At 39.6% G+C, this 17,280-nt stretch overlaps 1 protein-coding gene across 3 annotated transcripts in view; it reads left to right on the forward strand.

Annotated features, from left to right (window-relative positions):
• Positions 1-206: 206 nt before the first annotated feature.
• The window catches only part of LIN52 (lin-52 DREAM MuvB core complex component), a 41,047-nt gene continuing 23,973 nt past the window's right edge, over positions 207-17,280 (forward strand). Inside the window, exons 1-6 of one of the 3 annotated variants that reach the window (XM_032690102.1) lie at positions 213-253; positions 327-401; positions 568-605; positions 1,087-1,153; positions 2,133-2,216; positions 5,600-6,054. In XM_032690102.1, coding sequence (XP_032545993.1) covers positions 235-253; positions 327-401; positions 568-605; positions 1,087-1,153; positions 2,133-2,216; positions 5,600-5,610 — 294 coding nt within the window. In that variant the 5' untranslated portion in view covers positions 213-234 and the 3' untranslated portion in view covers positions 5,611-6,054. Of the gene's footprint in view, positions 254-326; positions 402-567; positions 606-1,086; positions 1,154-2,132; positions 2,217-5,599; positions 6,055-17,280 lie in introns of those variants that run through there. The other 2 variants (XM_032690101.1, XM_032690103.1) reach the window with 2 other exon arrangements.

Consider the following 17,280-nt stretch of genomic DNA (forward strand, 5'->3'; position numbering starts at 1 on the left):
CGCCGACAGCAGGGCCTCCGGGCACGCCTCTCGAGCCCCCCGCCCCCCGTGCCGGGCCGCGGATTGGTGGAGGCCCCTGAGCGGGCCGGGCCGGGCCGGCAGCGCCGCCCCGCGGCGGCGGCGAGAGCGGCACGTGGGGCCGGGGGGGGGCTGTTTCTCCTCCCCAGCGCGGGACCGGCCGGGAGGGCGGTGGCGTCACGTGAGCGGCGGCGGGAGTCACGCGGGGCGGGCGCGATGGCGGCTCCCGCGGACGGTGAGGCGGGAGGGCTCCGGCGCTATCCCTGCGCCGCTCCCCGCCCGGTACTCACCTCCTCTTTGTCTTGCAGGCGCCGACCTGGAGGCCTCGCTGCTGAGCTTCGAGAAGCTGGACCGCGCCTCCCCGGACCTGTGGCCTGAGCAACGTAAGTCCGGCCGGCCTGAGTCTGCCGGCTCGGGGCGGGGTGGGCACAGCTCGGCCCGGCCCGGGGCTTCCTGGGGCAGCTGCTTGGGCCGGGTTGGGGCCAGGAGGGGTTGCGGTGTTCCTCGCAGAGGCGCTCACCCCCCGCCGTCCTCCGCTTTCTCTTCCAGTGCCCGGGGTTGCCGAGTTCGCCGCCTCCTTCAAAAGTGTGAGTGAGCGCTGCTCTGCCTTTCGCGTTACCCCCTTCCGTGTGGTGATAGATCTGCAGGTTCTCTTTGCGGGCTTTACGCCCTCGTTCTGTAAACCGTATCTCAGTTATAACTCCAGTAAATGCTGGAATAAGCCTCTTGTTTTTAATGTACCTTTTGTATATGTATATCTTTTTTTATACCTTGTGCAGCTTACTGTGAATGAGAATAGCAATTTGGAAGAAGGAAAAGGTTAAGCTTTAGAAAATCCTATTTTTCATACTGACTTTGGCTTGTGGATGCCAGTATGCCATTTTTAACTCCAAAATGTCCAGGAAAAGCTAGAAAACAAGATGAAGCAGAAAAATATCTCTAAAGAGCATACGGAATTCTCATGTTTTTGTTGGCAGTGTAACTAGTTTTCAATACGAGGTCAGACTTCTTTGTATAATTCTAAAAATGTGCTTGTCTGAATATGAACTTTTGTTGTTTCTTAAACAGCCCATTACAAGTTCTCCTCCCAAGTGGATGGCTGAATTAGAAAACGATGATATTGATATGTTGAAGGGTGAGTATGGACATTGTGAGCAGGAAGTGAGGTTGCCAAAGCAGATGGAAATTCAGTACTTACTTAGGAGGCTTAAAACGCTTGTTCTTTAAGTGTTCTGGAGGTGGCCCCGTGGCCTCAGATCTCTAGCAATCACATCTGCAGAATTTCCAGTTTAGGAGTCTCTATCTTGTTAATGATACGTATTTTTCATTAAACCAGTTATTTCCGAGAGAGTATCCAGATGTCAGTGGCAGACTGATATTTCAAAACAAGCAGTGTAATGTTGCATATATTTGAGTTACCTCAGTAATTTTCATTGCTCCATAAGTATAGCATCTCCTTATTTTGAGAAGTGGCATGAATTTTTTGGAGGGGCTCAGCTGATCACTTGGTGAGTAGCTTAGACTTGCTGATTGACTTGTTCAGAGGTGCACAACATGTGTGTCTTCCCTTAGAGATCCTACAGCTCTAATGGAATGGTGAGGCTATATGGCAAGTTACAGAAGGACTAGCTAGCATGTAGATTTGCTGCATGTTGCAGCTGTTAGTTTGCAGTAAACACCCTTGAGTGTGCTCTGCCTCTCCTGTGAATTCCAGATGGTGGCATGTGATCATGTCACAGTGACATGTCACTGTTACACAGTGAAATTAGCTTTGACTTGCTGGAAGAAATGTGCTTAAAGTCACGTTATTGATGTAAAATAAGTCTGTTTCTTTGCATACTTTTTTGTTCATATAGCAATGTGAACTTACAGAAACTTCCAAAATATGGGTCAAGTTATTCTTTGCAATAGTGGCAGATTAGACCACGAACCAGAGGCTTTTTCAGTATGTTAAAATTAGGGGTGGAGTCTTCTTGAATTTGGAACATCTGCTGTTCACTGGAAATAGATCTTATCAGAAGTATGGCTTGAAAATGCTCTGTGAAGTACTAAACAGGTGAACCGTCACTAGAAGGCTATAGACATCGTTAAATTACACTTTTCTCTTTTCTTAGAGTTGGGGAGCCTCACTACAGCTAATCTGATGGAAAAAGTTCGTGGCCTGCAGAACTTGGCTTATCAGCTGGGACTAGATGAATGTAAGTGCTGTACACAGATGTTACTGACTGCATCACAAACCTTCCCACTAAAACGTGGTTGTGGTACATTTTTAGTTGGAAAAGTGTTTTGGCAGATCTGGGAAGTGTCTGACAGTTAGTGATCTTCTGAAGCAGGATGAGAAAGTGAGCTTACATCTCCAACTTGTAGCCTAACTGCATGGGGGAAACAGCAGAAATAAGAAGTGATTATGCATCACTCTGGTGTCATCTAGTGGCATGTAGACTTCTGTTCCTGACTTATTGTTGCTTTATATAAGTCAGATCACTTTCCTTAATTTCACACTCAGATACTAAAGCTATTCCTTAGAATACTTGTGGCAGTACTTCTCTCAAACTTCATGCACTACCTCTACAGTGAAGCTTTCACTTGTTTGTAGGATTCTCCTGTCACTTTGTGTTCATACTGTTTTCTGCTTCTATAACTGTTGGGTTTTTTTTTTCTTAACACTCAGTCATGGCAGGAGGTGATGTCATTGAGTATTAACGATGACCTCTATCCCACCTGAAAAACAGCCAATTTTTATTGGGCTTTTTTGAAGAAAGAACTGCTTTCATCATCACATTTAGCACTCTGTCATTAACAGGTTGATCCAGCCTTGAGGATTTCAAGAGTATTGTGGGGTTGTTTAATGCTACCTGTACATACTGACATATTTACTTTTTTCTGTTTCATTTTGATCTAACATAGACCTTAGTTGCAGTTACTCTTGGGCTACACAAAACACAAAAAGTTTTAAAAGTCTTCCACCTTCCTTTCAGTGGTTAAAAAGTAGTAATAAACCTTTAGAATCTTTCTGACTACAAACCTAGGATAGCCTAATGTTTTCTTATTAACAAATCATTAAGCCTGTTTTAACATACTTCAAGTTTTTTTTACTTTCAGTGCTAACATCTGTTAAAACTGTGTAAAGCATTTGGTGGAGTAGAAGTTAAAGTATAACAATGTAAAACTGAGTCAAATGCAAAGATTAGCTGATGATTGGCTTTCTCATTTAAGTTGTAGGCTTTGATGTCAGACAGCGTTGTTCTGCTCAATGGAGTTTAAGCAGAGCCTGAGTTACAGTGAAAGGTAGCAAGGTTTTGTTAGCAATATTTGCTACATGCATTTCCATTTATTTTTACTGAGGACAAATGAATGTGTAAAGAAGACAAAGTGAGTGAACCGTGAAATGTGTGAAGCCCAAGAGTTATAACCTTTAGTCTCTAGTAACTGAAATGTTGAATTTTCAAGCTTTGTGAAAGGTCTCCATGCTTGTAATTTCTTGTCACTGAAGTCAGTTTTCCTTTACACTGTAATACATGGAATGCTTTGTGTGTCATAATATACATGTATCTTTGGAAAATTTTTACCAAAAATTAGTTGTGGAGTTTGAACAGAGCTTCTTAGGACTGTTTTTCCTAGTAGTGTCTTTAGGTTGTTTTCTCTTACAGACTTATATAAGCGAGAGAAAAAAGAAAGAAAATCCAAAATATCTGTTTATTAAAGGGACTTGTAGTTTTGTCTCAGAGATATTGGATTCGATTATATCTTTTTGTATCTAAGTTTAATAGTCCCCTCTTGACTTAGCTGGTAAATGGAAATAGTCTGTCAAAAGCAGGGTGAAACCCACTGCTGACCAGTCTCCTCTAGATGGCAGCATGAGGCCTCCCGTAGAAGTCTTGCTTCTTTTCATTTTATAAAACTATCATTTCAGTCACGGTTTGTTCTTCCCAAGATTGTTTTTTGTGACGTATTTTCTGTTCAGAACATGCATTGTCTTTTTTTACAGTATTTTCCAATGTTCTATCAGCACTGAGCATGAGAGACAGTTCTGCTTCATTATGTTAGCAATTTTTGCTTCCAAATCTTCTACATCCCACCTCAAATCCTTCATATCTTCAAAGACTTTTATTTTCATCCAAGTTATTAATAAAATGCTGTGCAGGACCAGGGTGATTCCTGCAGAACTCCATGAAAAATATATCTATTGAGTGACATTGCAATTATGTTGTCAGATCTGTTATTGACCCAGATCACAGCACACTTTGTTGATATTGTATTAGAATTCATTAGGCAAAGCGACGTGGGACTGTCTACCTTTTGAAAAGTTTATCCATAGAGGTACTATTGCAAAACTGACATTAGAAATCTGAACAGTTCATTTGACATGACATAGTTTGATAAATTAATAATTACTGAATTACATGCTTTGTTTCTTGAATTCATATGAACTCTCTTACTGTTTTGTCTATATAACTGAGCTTTCTTAACAAATGTGGAAGAAATTTATTGAATATTTTGTCCATCTTCACTGCTTTCATCTAGGAATGGTTGAATGCTATTATCTGGATTCCATATTCTTATTACCTGTAATTCCAGCTGTCCCTAACTTTTTGGACATTGATTTCTCAGATCCTCTTTTGGTTGCTTGCTTCTATCAGATCTCTTTTCTCTACAACTAATTTCCTCTCCTCCTTTTCCCATAGGGTTACCTTTACTTTCTGTCACCCTGGCTAGTTTGTTGACTGCCCTGTGGCTTCTGTGAATCAAATTAATTTGTTAGTATATAATTTATGTTTTCTTTCCAGCTTGTTTGACCTCTGTTCTTCCACTGTCATCCTGGCATGCTAGTAGGTGGATTCTCGCTCAGAATATTCCTTGCAGAATATTCTTCCCTTCCTTAGCACAGAATTCACATCAAAGGATAGCTTTCCTTGAATGAAACAGGATTTTTGTAGCATGAACTGATGATTTATTTTTTTAAATTTTTGCTGTCCTCTTAAAAGATAGGCTATCCTTGGGTCTCTTGTGTGTTTATTCTTTGCTACAAGGTGGTTCTGGAGTTCTCCAGCAGCTTCCAGGCTCAGGACCTTGTATCAATAATAAAGTCTTCTAAACGTAAATTATTTTTCAGCACCTCTTCTGAGGTCTCAGCTTGTGTTTCGTTGCCTCCTTTTGCTTGTTGCTGCTTTTCTCTTTTTGCTTCAATTCTCAAAATCACACAATCATTTAGGTTGGATAAGACGTCCAAGATCATCAAGTCCAAACTTCTCACATTAGAGGTTCTATTTTTTTTCTGTTAATCAATTATTTTATTGGTTAGAATACACTGAAATAATTTTTAGTATTAAAAATCCTGCTTTGTGTTGATTTTGCTGTCCCTGTTAATGTGGATATTGTAAGGGTGGGAGAAGGAACTGGGCTGAATGAACACACCTACTTTTAATTGTTCATGTAGTTGGGGTGACTTTGGGAGGCATAATATCTTTTCTGAATGTGAGCTGCAGTCAGTCAGTTTCATTTCTGCAGGTGGCAGAATTTTAATGGGAAAACAGGGTATAGGCTTATGTTATGGGCTTTTTCCTGCTCTCTGCCCCTCCAGCTTTGCTTTGAGTGGAGTAGTGAGCACTGTAGAATGAGGAGACCCCAGCTAATGTGGCAATCAGGAGGAGATAGGTCTTACTTGGGAACTCAGTCACAGATCCTGACTCAATGTTTGTGGCCCAGAAAGCAGCAAATTTCAGAACACTTCATGTAAATAACGGCAAATTTAGATTGCTACATCTGGTTTTCCACTGTATGATCCATTGCACCTTTCACAGCAACTGAGTCAAAGTTGACTTTAGAAGATTTTTGATGTCTTGGGTTCATGAACTAGCAGCTCTGGGAAGCTCATGCATTTAAAGATGTGCCCTGTCATCCTTTGGAATATACGTATACAGAGAGATGCATCTGAGAACTATATGCAGAGAAAAATGGTTTTGTTGTAAAAAAACGAAAATAAAAAGTTGGTGTTTTTTCCAAACTTTGGAACAAACCTATGCGTATAAAAGTAACAGATATGTAGGATGGGGAAGTGGGAAAAGCATTGTGTCATTGAAAGAATGTGGTTGTCCAGGGACTTTTTGAAGGCCCTGCTATTGCTTCCCTGGGAATTTCTGATATTTTTCATGTAACACCTGATGTACTGGTTCAGAAGTCCTAAAATGTAAATGTAGATACCTGGTATCACAGCCACATTTATAAAATCTCACTGATGCCAGAGTGATTATGTGGCTGTTATGCCATCACAGTACAGTTTTGGTGATACTGTTAGTGCAAGACTTCCTCCAAAGCCTATTCTTTTTAAGCCCTAATATCTTTGTGAAGGTAATAGTGCTTTGATGCTGTCTGTGCCTTAAATATTAGAAAATATGGGATAACTGACGAAAGAGATATGAATACCATTTATAATTTCCCTGTCAGTGATTTTTGCTAGTCTAATCTCTTGTGTTAGATTGAATTTTTATCTGGAGTTGAAGCTAGTTTGTGATGTTCCTGCTATAAAATTAGGAATGACTGTATTGTCTAATGTCAAGTCCTCATACTCTTTCAAGAGCAATGAGACAGTTCCTGAACCTGCTCAACCAAGTCTCCCTATTTATAGTGTCCCGTGGTTTTGTGTGCCCTGTCTTTCACTGGACTCTAGCAACTTTGCTGCTGTTTTCTTTGTAATGCTTATTTATTTTCCATATACATTCAAACAAATTAAATACCAAGGGTGCAGTGGAAGAGCTATTTGATGCTAGCTATCAAGGGCCCACAAATTAGACCTGGATGATGAGGGAGATTGCAGGCGAACAGCAGAAGTTTGGTCATCTTATAGCACCAGGCGGATAGAGGAAAAGTCAGCCAGCATATAGTCAGTCAGTGATGGTTTTTCTTAAGAAGAATAAGAATATGACTACGAGTTTTTAGCCTGGAGAAAAACAGCTGAAGCAGTATGTGAAAAAGATATGTAAAACTGATTAATTCAGTGTAAGTGTGAATAGGGAATGACTCTTCGCTGTTTCTTGTAGTCCAAGAGCCAGACAAAATAAGAGTGTGTCAGGACAGACATGAGGAAGTACTTGTGCTGCACGTTAAAGTGAGAACTCATCGCCACTGGATGTTGTGGATGTGGAGTTTATCTCACTCAATAAATGAGATAAATTATTGGAAGATAAATCCATCAAGGGTGTCTGACCACTGAGAAGTCACCAGGCTTGGACATCTTGGAGCTGCAGAAAGCAGGGAGAGATCACTAGGCAGGTACAGCTATGTGCTTCCCTGTTCTTACACTCTTCTAGAGGTGTTTACTGTTGGCATGTCACTCAGGGTGGTGGGTTGGAAGGACCTTTTGTTTGACAGTGGGTATTTTTGTTCATTTATTTTAGTAATAGGCTAGACTGCCTACTAATTAAGCAACGACTACCAGAAATCACTGAGGTGTCCCTGTAATGGAGAGACCCTTTCAGAGTCAGCAGGAGATGGACGGGCACATGAATGAGGAACAGCTACCTTGCTCCCAAGTTAAGCTGTCCTTGGTTGTGAATTGTAATTCTCTGCAGCCTCAGCAGCCTCTTAAGTTTTTGGAAAATCATAAAGGAGTCCTGAACTCCCAAGTTATGTACAGATCACCACTCTTTCTTGGATTGTTAGTCTTCCAGTTTTCATTTTTCACAGATAAATGCTGTCTGTCATGTTCTCTTGCCTGCAAGTTCAGCTTTTTTTGTAGGTTTGGAGTGGCAGAGCAGTTCCATCTTCTTTCTTCATCAGGATTTAACTGCAGCATATTTTAAACACATACCCTTAGTTCTGCTGATGATCCTTGCAGGCTACTCGTCATTGAGTTTTCAGTGGAGTTTATTTTTTTATGCTGATCGTAGGTAGGATATGTTTAAATCAGGGGCTCTGTCTTTGGTGGACTGAACTTATATTATCTATTAAACTACAAAACAGAGCATGGCAGTTATTGAACTTGAACTTTGTATATACGAAGTTGTTGAATTAGAATCAAAATAAGGAAAGGAGGGAAGACAATGTATCCTCTTACTGAAACATCTCTTTCCTTTTGTGTAATATATTGTCTTTCCTAGGAGTGTCTACACCTGGCACAAACATGCAGCCTTTTTTAGGCTCCATGCAAAACACCCAGCCTTTGTACCCAAACAAACTTCTAGCAGTGAGGTAATTGATCATAACCACTTTTTCTTTAGTCCTGGCAACACATAGGCTTTTTGAGCTTGGAAGCCTTACTTCACAGTCGTGAACGTGCCCTCACTTTCTACATTACTGTTGCCTGGTGCTCCTTCTGGTCAGTATGTACAATTGTTTGTAACAAAATGTTTCAGGTTCTTACATTTATAGGAAACCAACATATGAACAGATATGTGTAAGTAAAGAGTGCTTTAATCTGTCTCAGGGTGTCTTCTGAAATGTCTTGTTGGTCCATTTTGGTAAAAACGGTATGTCCACTCTCTGCAGTCTGGGAAGTTGCATGGAAAAGTGAATTGGATTCTTACGGTTTCTTATTAGCCAAAATGAGGTTTTGGAATCCATGTAGAAGAGCAGACTCTTTCCTTAACATGAACTCTTTCCCTGTTTCCTTGGAGAAATAAGACTGTCTGAAGTGTTGTGATGGAGCTGGAGAAGAGAGCTATCTTTTGGAGAAAGAAGAAGGAAATAAAGTGAAAGGATCATGTGACGTGGATCTAAATCTAGATCCCACAGCAGAAGACTCAGTGCCAGTTATTAGAAAGATATAGCAATGTTCTTACAATCTTGACTGCTGACAAAAGAGTAAGGAAGATGCTCACTTTTTCTTTGTTAAAAGGTGGCACCTCCAGAAGTACAGTGCTTGTAGCACTAGTGTATCTGTATTAATCTAAAACAAGAAAGAAGAAAATATGTGTTGAAATCACCTGCATTGTTCTAAATGTGTTGGACATGGAAGAGAACATTTTCTGCCAAGTCTACTGCTTGTTATGTTCTTAAAATGTACGGTTTATTTACTTGCAAGGTGAGCTACCCTGCATCGGAGGAAGCAGTTTGAGGTGCGTGTACTTCACTCATTTCTGCTTTGCTTAGAATTTTCTTTGTAGCAACTAATTTTTTTGTTAGTTTTCTACATTCCCTGCCTTGCTGAATGAATCTTCATCATGTTTCAGTTTTGCTTGAAAGCATATTTCTCACTTATTTTGTTATATGGTACTGTGTTTGACAAGGAATTTGTGTGAAATAGCATACTTCACGTGCTTAAAACTCAAAGGAAGACTTTTATAGCTGGACAACAAAATTATGCTCTTTAGACACTGGATTTCTGTAGTATTCAGTTAGCTTAAGGAGTTGCTTAGCAGAATTAGTTGACTTCTTCCAGAAAATGTGTCACATTTTGGATGGTTTGTTTGTGGGTTAGGAAATGATCACAGAGATTTTCAGCAGCTTACAATCAGCTGAAATGGTTGGTTTAGTTTTTCTTACTAGGAAAAAATATGAAGACTGTTTTCAATTTACATTCATAGTGATCCTTTGTCCTTATTTGTTTTTTTTTCAGAGGTGAAAAGAACGCTTAAATTGTCTGTTCAGATGTTTATATGGCCCTGCCACCATAATGTCCAAGGTGCTATGATTTCTATGTGAAACCTTGGCCTTTCTACCAATTCTTTTTGTACTCTCCTCCCATACTGTAGATCTGCTTCTTCATTTTAATGCACAATGCTGTGGTAAGAGATACTCTGCATCTGCAGAGGGACAAGGAAATCACCTTTCCTTATACTTTTTGCTGGGTGGCTTATTTACAGGCAGGATTTTTCCAGGGCACTGCCAACTGGAAGAGCAAGACAGCAGAATGCCTGCTTGAAATTGCCATTCATATGTGATTGGTGAATTGGCTAATTTTGACATGTAGGTAGTTAAGAAATTATTACAGTCAGAGGAGTCATGACCTCAACTTTTCATCATCTCCATTGGCTTGTGCCCCAGTTTGGAAGTGAAGAAGGTATAGGAAGTTTTAATTGTACCTGTGTGATTTATCCTCAGTCAGCTCTTTAATTTCTTCTGGCTGTCTGAGGTTTCCGACACGCTGTAAATTTCTCCAACTTTTTCATTATCTGCAATTTCTTTATGACTCATGAATCGGAGTGGAGAGAGAGTGTGGATTTACAGCAGAGATAAACATGTCCATAAAGTCTGTATCTGTGTCAGTAATTGTACTGCTGTCAGTGACTGTCCTGTTTTACAGGTCTCTCTTGGGAGAGGAACACACTTTGCTACCAGTGTCAGAGAAGTGTTCACTTTGATTTGCATTAACTTGCCAGGAGATTAGGTTGCAATGGTGAGGATTGAAATTGAGTCTCTACCTTGGCTGCTATTGTTTTTTTTTAAATAAACGGGTGTGTGGTTGAGTTGCACTTTGTGTGCAGAAAAAAAATCCAAAAAAAGCAAGCAGGTTCAGGTGGTTCTTAAATATAAAATCAGGGAGATACAGTGTACTGATATCAGATGTGATTCTACCCATATGCATAAATTGTGCATTCTTACCATAAAACAAATGCTGTGTCTAGGTAACTGTCATACATGGAAAAAATACTGCATGGATCCTTAGGGTGTTCTCTGTCTGTTGGTAAAGTAGAATAAATATTTTTGTAAGTTTCAAGAATTTTCTGGACCTTTGCCTTCTTGCCCTTCCCTTACTCTGAGGGGGAAGTGCTATTGTGGATATCAATGGTGAGTAGTAATACAGCATCGTAGTCTCCAGGCATTGATGACTGCAGAAGGAGGTGTATACTGTTGGAGTTAGAGAGGGAAAAGAATCTCCAAAACTCTCTTAAATGTGTCAGAATTTCAAACTTCTGCAGTTTCTCTTTGCTTTTATTTTCTGTTTGATGCCTGTTATAGATACTTGTCTGTATGGAATCTTCTTTTGTTAGGTTCTATAGATCAAGTTGGATTTTTTTTGTCTATGACTTACTAAGTTTTTGTCATAGTAAGAAGATAATTATTTTGTCACAGAATTACTTTTAAATGTCCAAAGACTGTAAAAACGCCAAATTCCCTTATGTAAAGTATATATTGAAACCCCCAAATGCAGCTGATAGAATTTTTGTAAGCCTGATGAACACCTTTTACCAAAGGGAGATCATCATAAACAATGTAAACTCTGTGCTAGCTAGCATAGATAGCTTTTAAATGAGGTTAGATATAGAAGTGTTAGAAATACTGAGATGACATCTCCCCGTGCATGGTTTATTCCAGAGCCTGAAGTTGGAAGCACAAAGAGAAGTTTTTCCAGTTGTAGACAGTGTCCCATCTAGCTCTGGTAATTGAGTTTCCTAAGTTATATATAAGGACCACATGTTAAGTGGCCCAAAAGCTGCCGGATAACTGCTGTTGATCTTAGTGAGTGATGCTCAATGCAACATCAACATTCTAAATAGAAGCTGAGTTATTAGGAGATGCTTTTTATCTGAACTTTATTGAAATGTCTTTTTTCCTTTCATCTTCCTTCTCGCTTTATCTACACCCCCATACCTAGTTGGTGGATCTGATTTTGGTAAAACAAAGGTCACCTCTGAAAGGTACTTCAACCAGAATGTATTAGTGGCTTTATTAAAACAAGACAAAAACAACAACCCCCCCCAAAAACCCACAACCCCAACAAACAAAACCAATGACAAACAACAACAAAACTCCCAAAACAAACCAATAAACACCCCCCCCCCCAAAACATTAGTTATACCCTGGTATTCATTTCTAAAAATGTTTCTTCTGAAAGTCCCCTTTGGCTCCTATAGTTTGGTTGATGGTAGGAAGAAGTGCTGCAATAGTTTGATCCTTTCTGGAAAAGACTTGTTGAATTTATTTTGATAGAGTGAAGGTTGATCTAGATACTTCCTGTGGTTAAGAGAAGGGAACCTTTTCAATGGTAGTGGGGAAAGAGGGAGAAATCTGATTAATCTGAAGACTAACTGACCAAGCTGCTTTGAAAACTGTGATCATTCATCTGATCCATCACCATTAACTTTTGCAGAATTTTTGGTATGCTACTCAGAGCATTAATTTGTGCTTTGTGAAGACATCTGGAATATTAGCTTTGGTCAGTCAAGTTGTGGAACGCATTGTGCAGTCACCAGGGTGGTTGTGCACTCTCTGTTCTTCGAGGTTTTCCAGACCTGACTGAATAAAGCCTTAAGCAACATGATCTGACCTCATAATCGACCCTACTTTTACTGGGAGACCTCCTGAGCCCTTGTAGCCCAGATCATCCATCCAATGGTTCAATATTTCTGTGCTCTGAGATCCTTTCTAGAACTAAGTTCATTCAGAGCCTGCATTCCCCACAGCACCAATGGTTCAGCTTATGAGGTTCAGGCAGGTGGAACTCCATGATGTGCTGCTACGTGAGCAGCCTGATTAGGAACAACAAACCTGAGAATTCTTGTATTGCAGTGATGGCTTTTATGCTTTTGGAGGATGATGAATGGACTTTCAAATACTTCCATCCACAGAGCTGATTATGAGTCTGAGCAATGTGGGCTGCAGAGCCCATTTTAATTCATAGGGAGATACAGTCCATTCAGTTTAATTCTTTGAGCAGAGAAAGAGAATGGTCCTCAGCATACAGAGAGTGTATGCTTGTTTGTGTATCTTGGTTGAAATGAACAGTGAAACCACCTTCATCTGTCTAGACAAGTAGAGGGGTCAATGGTGCTTGACTGAAGAGCTTTTAGCCACAAAAGTGAAGGAATGGTCTGTCACATTAAAGCATTTCTACCTGCCACATGTTTGGCACAGAAAGAAACATGACTACGAACAAAATATTCTTACATTATACTGTCAGAAGCCTATTTTTTGCTACTCTCATTCTGACAGGATAACTTGTAGACTACTGTCAGTGGAGGAATTGAGGATGGGGAAAAATTTGATCAAGCATAAGGTTATGTGCATTTTTCCATTGTCATTTAAAAACACAAAAATGCCAAACAAATCTCAGGAAACACTCTAGCAGGGACTCTCAAACCTTTACAACTGATCTGTATTTATTATTTAAAAATCTCTTGCAGTCTATGCCTTTATCCAATTAAAACTTTTCTTCTTCTTCTTCTGTGTTAATAGAACATTTACTCTGTATTTACAAATACTGGAAAGATTATCCCATATCATCTCTGTCTGAAATGTTTTCCCATCAATTTTGGCTTCTGGCAGGAGTGAAAAAAGGATTTTCTTCCCCAGTATAGGTTGCTGGACCTATTTGCAGAGCAGCAGCTAATCCTAGTGAAAACCTCACTAGAGTGTGACTTTGGAGACTTGGTTCAGTTTCTGACACTACCACTGTTCTACCTGGTTGGTTTATTTGCCTTCTTACGTGCCCCGTCCTATTTCCGTGGCTGGAAGGTGGAGTTCATGTTAACTTGCTTTTGTAAGACATTAGAAAAATCACAGATTTTAAAAACAGCATATAAAGCCTTTACTGGTAAGTATCCTTTCCTGAATGCTGTTTGTTGTTTCCTCCTGCTTGCTGCTATTATATGCCACAGGAAGGCATCACTAGAATATTGTGTCTGTCATCAGTAGAAGTAAAATGAGAATGTGATGATGAAACAGATCCTAGCATCAAGTGCTCTTCAGCCTGGGACTGAGGCAGGATAACTAAGAAAAGCGAGGCTGTTCTCAGCCATTTACAGACATTATAGATATCAAAGGATTTCTATTTGCAAGCAGCATAAAGGTTAAAAATTATTAGTATGTATCCATAGTAATACCGGCGATTATTTACCTGTTTGGTAGAACAATTGCTACATTCCTTTTCAGTTTTCTCTCTTTTGGATCCAGTGATAGTGCATACAAAGCTATGTGAAAATTTGCCAAATATTTTGTCTCTTTATTGAGTGATTTCAGTTGTTTTGAGGATGAAGTCTTCTGTAAGATCAATAATGAACTTGCCACCTTTCCTCTTGCATCTCCAGTAACGCAACTTTGAACATCGTATCTGTATAATGTTGCTAGACCAAGTCTGATAGTATCTGTCTCTTATTGCCTCATTAACTTGTGAGCGTTAGAACAAGATAAAAATGCCCTAAAGCCTCTTATCTGATGATTGTTGTAACCTTCTGAGTGCCATTAGTTTAAGTTTGCAATCAAATGCTTCCCCTGAGTATAAGGAGCACTGATTAAACCTGAAGTGTCCCCAGAGGCTTTTACAGCTGTCATGGGGGCGGTGGCTGCCCCTATCCAAAAGGAAAAGGGGGGCTGGAGGTCCCGGTGGGGTGGCCACTCTGCAGAGATGCACGTGGCTGCCCCAGCTGTTCCGCTTTGCCTAATGAATTGTTTTACAAGGAGAGGCTGGATATTGTCATCACAAGCTGCCTTCCCTGGGGGCTGGAGCCAGCCTGATAATGACTAATGTTAGTGATAGTAATTGAAGTGTGATGGCTCTCCAGGGACTCGCACACGAGCAGACCTGTCAGGCACTTGTGGCTGGTACAGTCCCATGAATACCTCAGCACTGCTTTTTAATTGCTTGACTTTTGTAACTGGTTCCCATATATCTCCTGTAGAAATAACACATTTTATGGGGGTAGGGTAAAGGAGCTGAGGACTCCACTATGACCTTTGGTTTACACATGTAGTTTACTGTCCTGACATGTTTCTAATGAGGATGCCTCTGTGTTCTTGCTCCCCCCAGTCCTGGTATGGATCTGCTTGGTGTCTGCACAGGCATGTATAACCAATTTAATCTGAGTGTACCTTTTCTTTTATATCTAAGCCTTGTTTTCTGTATCTAAGCCTTGTCTTCTATGGTACCAATTCTTGATGCACAAAGATTGTACTTGATTCTAAAATAAGACAATAACTTTATTTCAGAATATCGAAGGATCACTGCTATTAATGGCATGGAAGCAATGATAGCTATTGCATTTTGTTAGGCATTGAAAACTGAATCTAAGATAGAATAAAAATCTTGTAAAAACATAGCATATCCATGTGTCCCAACATAACTGGAGTTTAAGTCCATGAGCTTTTGGGAGTTTAGGGCAGAGAAGTAACCAATTTATGTAAAATGGAGTAATTTTTGTTCTGAAAATTTTCTCCTTTAAGAGTGCGTTGTTGTATGTATCAGTGGGCCTGAGATAAAAATAGCCCCAATGAGGAACTGTACTCCTAACTTCCAGGGTCCTAACATGAATTTGTTGGGGTACTGAGATATGTTGAATTTTCTCTGTCTGTACAGGAAAGTTTTGCTATGGCTTTTTGAGTTCTCACTGGAGATGAAAAAAGGGTGCTTAATGCTGTTGCCAGCAGAGTAGACATACTACCTCTTCTCATCATATTCATTGCAAGTTTGTTCTTCACATCCCCCCTCCGGTGAAGTGTTGGCTCTTAGAAATTTATTTTGGTAATAAAACATTACTTTATACTTGCCCATGAAAGCATGTTTGAAGGCTGTTTGTGAATTCTTTAAAGTGTCCAAGAGATTGTTGTTCCCTAAGCACACAACAAACTGGTATCATAATTAAGCCTGATGAATTAATGTGCAGAAAGTTAAGCTCATAACTTTCAGTGGTTAACTTAGGCTCTTAAAATGTGAAACCAAACCTGTGGTTGGTGTGCTATAATTCAGTAGTCAGTCCCAAAATATTATGTTTCAGTTGGTTTTGGTTCTGAGAAAATGGATGTGTTTATTCTTGCTGAAATTTTTGGTCACAATGAGGTGGTAATAAAGTTGTGTTTACTGCTTTTCACAGTTGTAAGTCTTGACAGTAAAGCTAAAGAATATAGTTCAGTTATTTTCTTGTAATTTATCTTAAACTTTTATTGTAATTGAGGAGGTGAGAATAGGAAATTCCATGCTGCTTAAGTAGAGATTTTCAGTTTGTAATTTAATGATTGGTTGCTACAGTGCAAGCACAAGAGTGGAGGTAATTGAAAGGCATCTAATAACCAATTAAGTAAATTTCACTTTTGTGTTGTTTTGAATACTGTTTTAGTGAAAGTTTGTAAATCTTATTATAATAAGTTCAGCAGAATATATTTTCTGTGTAGAAATGATTTTACATTCAGAGGACATTTCCATAGGGAGAACTTTCTGTGCTGTGAGGCATATATCCACATATTGTTTAAACTTCACAAAGTGCCACTTATTTTGGTGTCACGATGCACTGTAATGTAAAATTTGGCTTTTCAGGTATTTGATGATGTTTTAAAAACATCTGTATTATAAATAAGTATCTCTTCAAGTCCTTGCACAACATCCCCAAAACTCATTATTACATTTTGAAGCTTTCCAAGTTCACTGGTAATTCAACAAATATTAGCTCCCGTATTCTTCAAATTAAAATGTGACTTCTGCTTTTCATTCTGGGGTTTGATCGCTGTTCTGCTGAACCAGGTCAGTAGCTGAAGGGGAATCCGTGAAGAGCCCAGGTGTTGCAATAAGCTGCGTTGGTGCCCTTCTTTTGGAGGGTTGCTGAACTGTTTTCCCATGGTAGCTCTAGAGGGCTCTCTGCTGTTGGAAATGTCACATTTCTAATAAGTTATATGACAAAGGTCTTAATAACCTGTTGGTTGTTAAGGAACTCATAACACTTTTTTTGCAAATGGTAACCTCATTGTCATCAGCAAAATACAGCATATGCAATTAGAATCTAATTTTCTCCAGTGTCAATTAGAGATTCTCATTTTTATTCTGAACTGTATTGTGCTCTGCATGTAAGTGTCTGTCCCTTAAGTTACAGCATTTAAGTAGTGTAGGAAGTATCAAGTGGCATTTAGAAAGAAAGGAGTACCTATGTAATACTTTTGGTTTTTATTTTAAAACTCTTTGGGTGTTACACAGGGACATGAATCCCAGTTCTGCCTTGGTGGGTGGGCAGAAGCATGCTGGGTTTGACTGGGTGTATCAGATTTGATTGCATTACAATGGACTTTAAAATGGTTACTTTGAAAATGAGTCAAGCAGTTAAAGACTAATATTGTGTTCTCTGTTGTAACACTAAATTCTATTCTCTTATAATTGTGTAGGTTCTTTTCCATATACATGGTGTTGTAGTGACATACATGTTGCATAAGGAAGCTGAGGGCTTGGGAAGATAGCTGGTGATGTTTGAGGGGGTTGACATGTGGGCAAGAATACAAGGCAGCTGAGTAGGTAACCCGGCCTTCCATTGTGTGTATATGCTAACGTGAGCAGCAGTGTGTAATAATAATTTCAGTGCAAATGCTAATGTCTTAAACTAAGTCAAGGAAGAAGCATGAATTACAACA

Source organism: Chiroxiphia lanceolata, chromosome 6 (genome assembly GCF_009829145.1).
Source record: "Chiroxiphia lanceolata isolate bChiLan1 chromosome 6, bChiLan1.pri, whole genome shotgun sequence".
Lineage (NCBI taxonomy): Eukaryota > Metazoa > Chordata > Aves > Passeriformes > Pipridae > Chiroxiphia > Chiroxiphia lanceolata.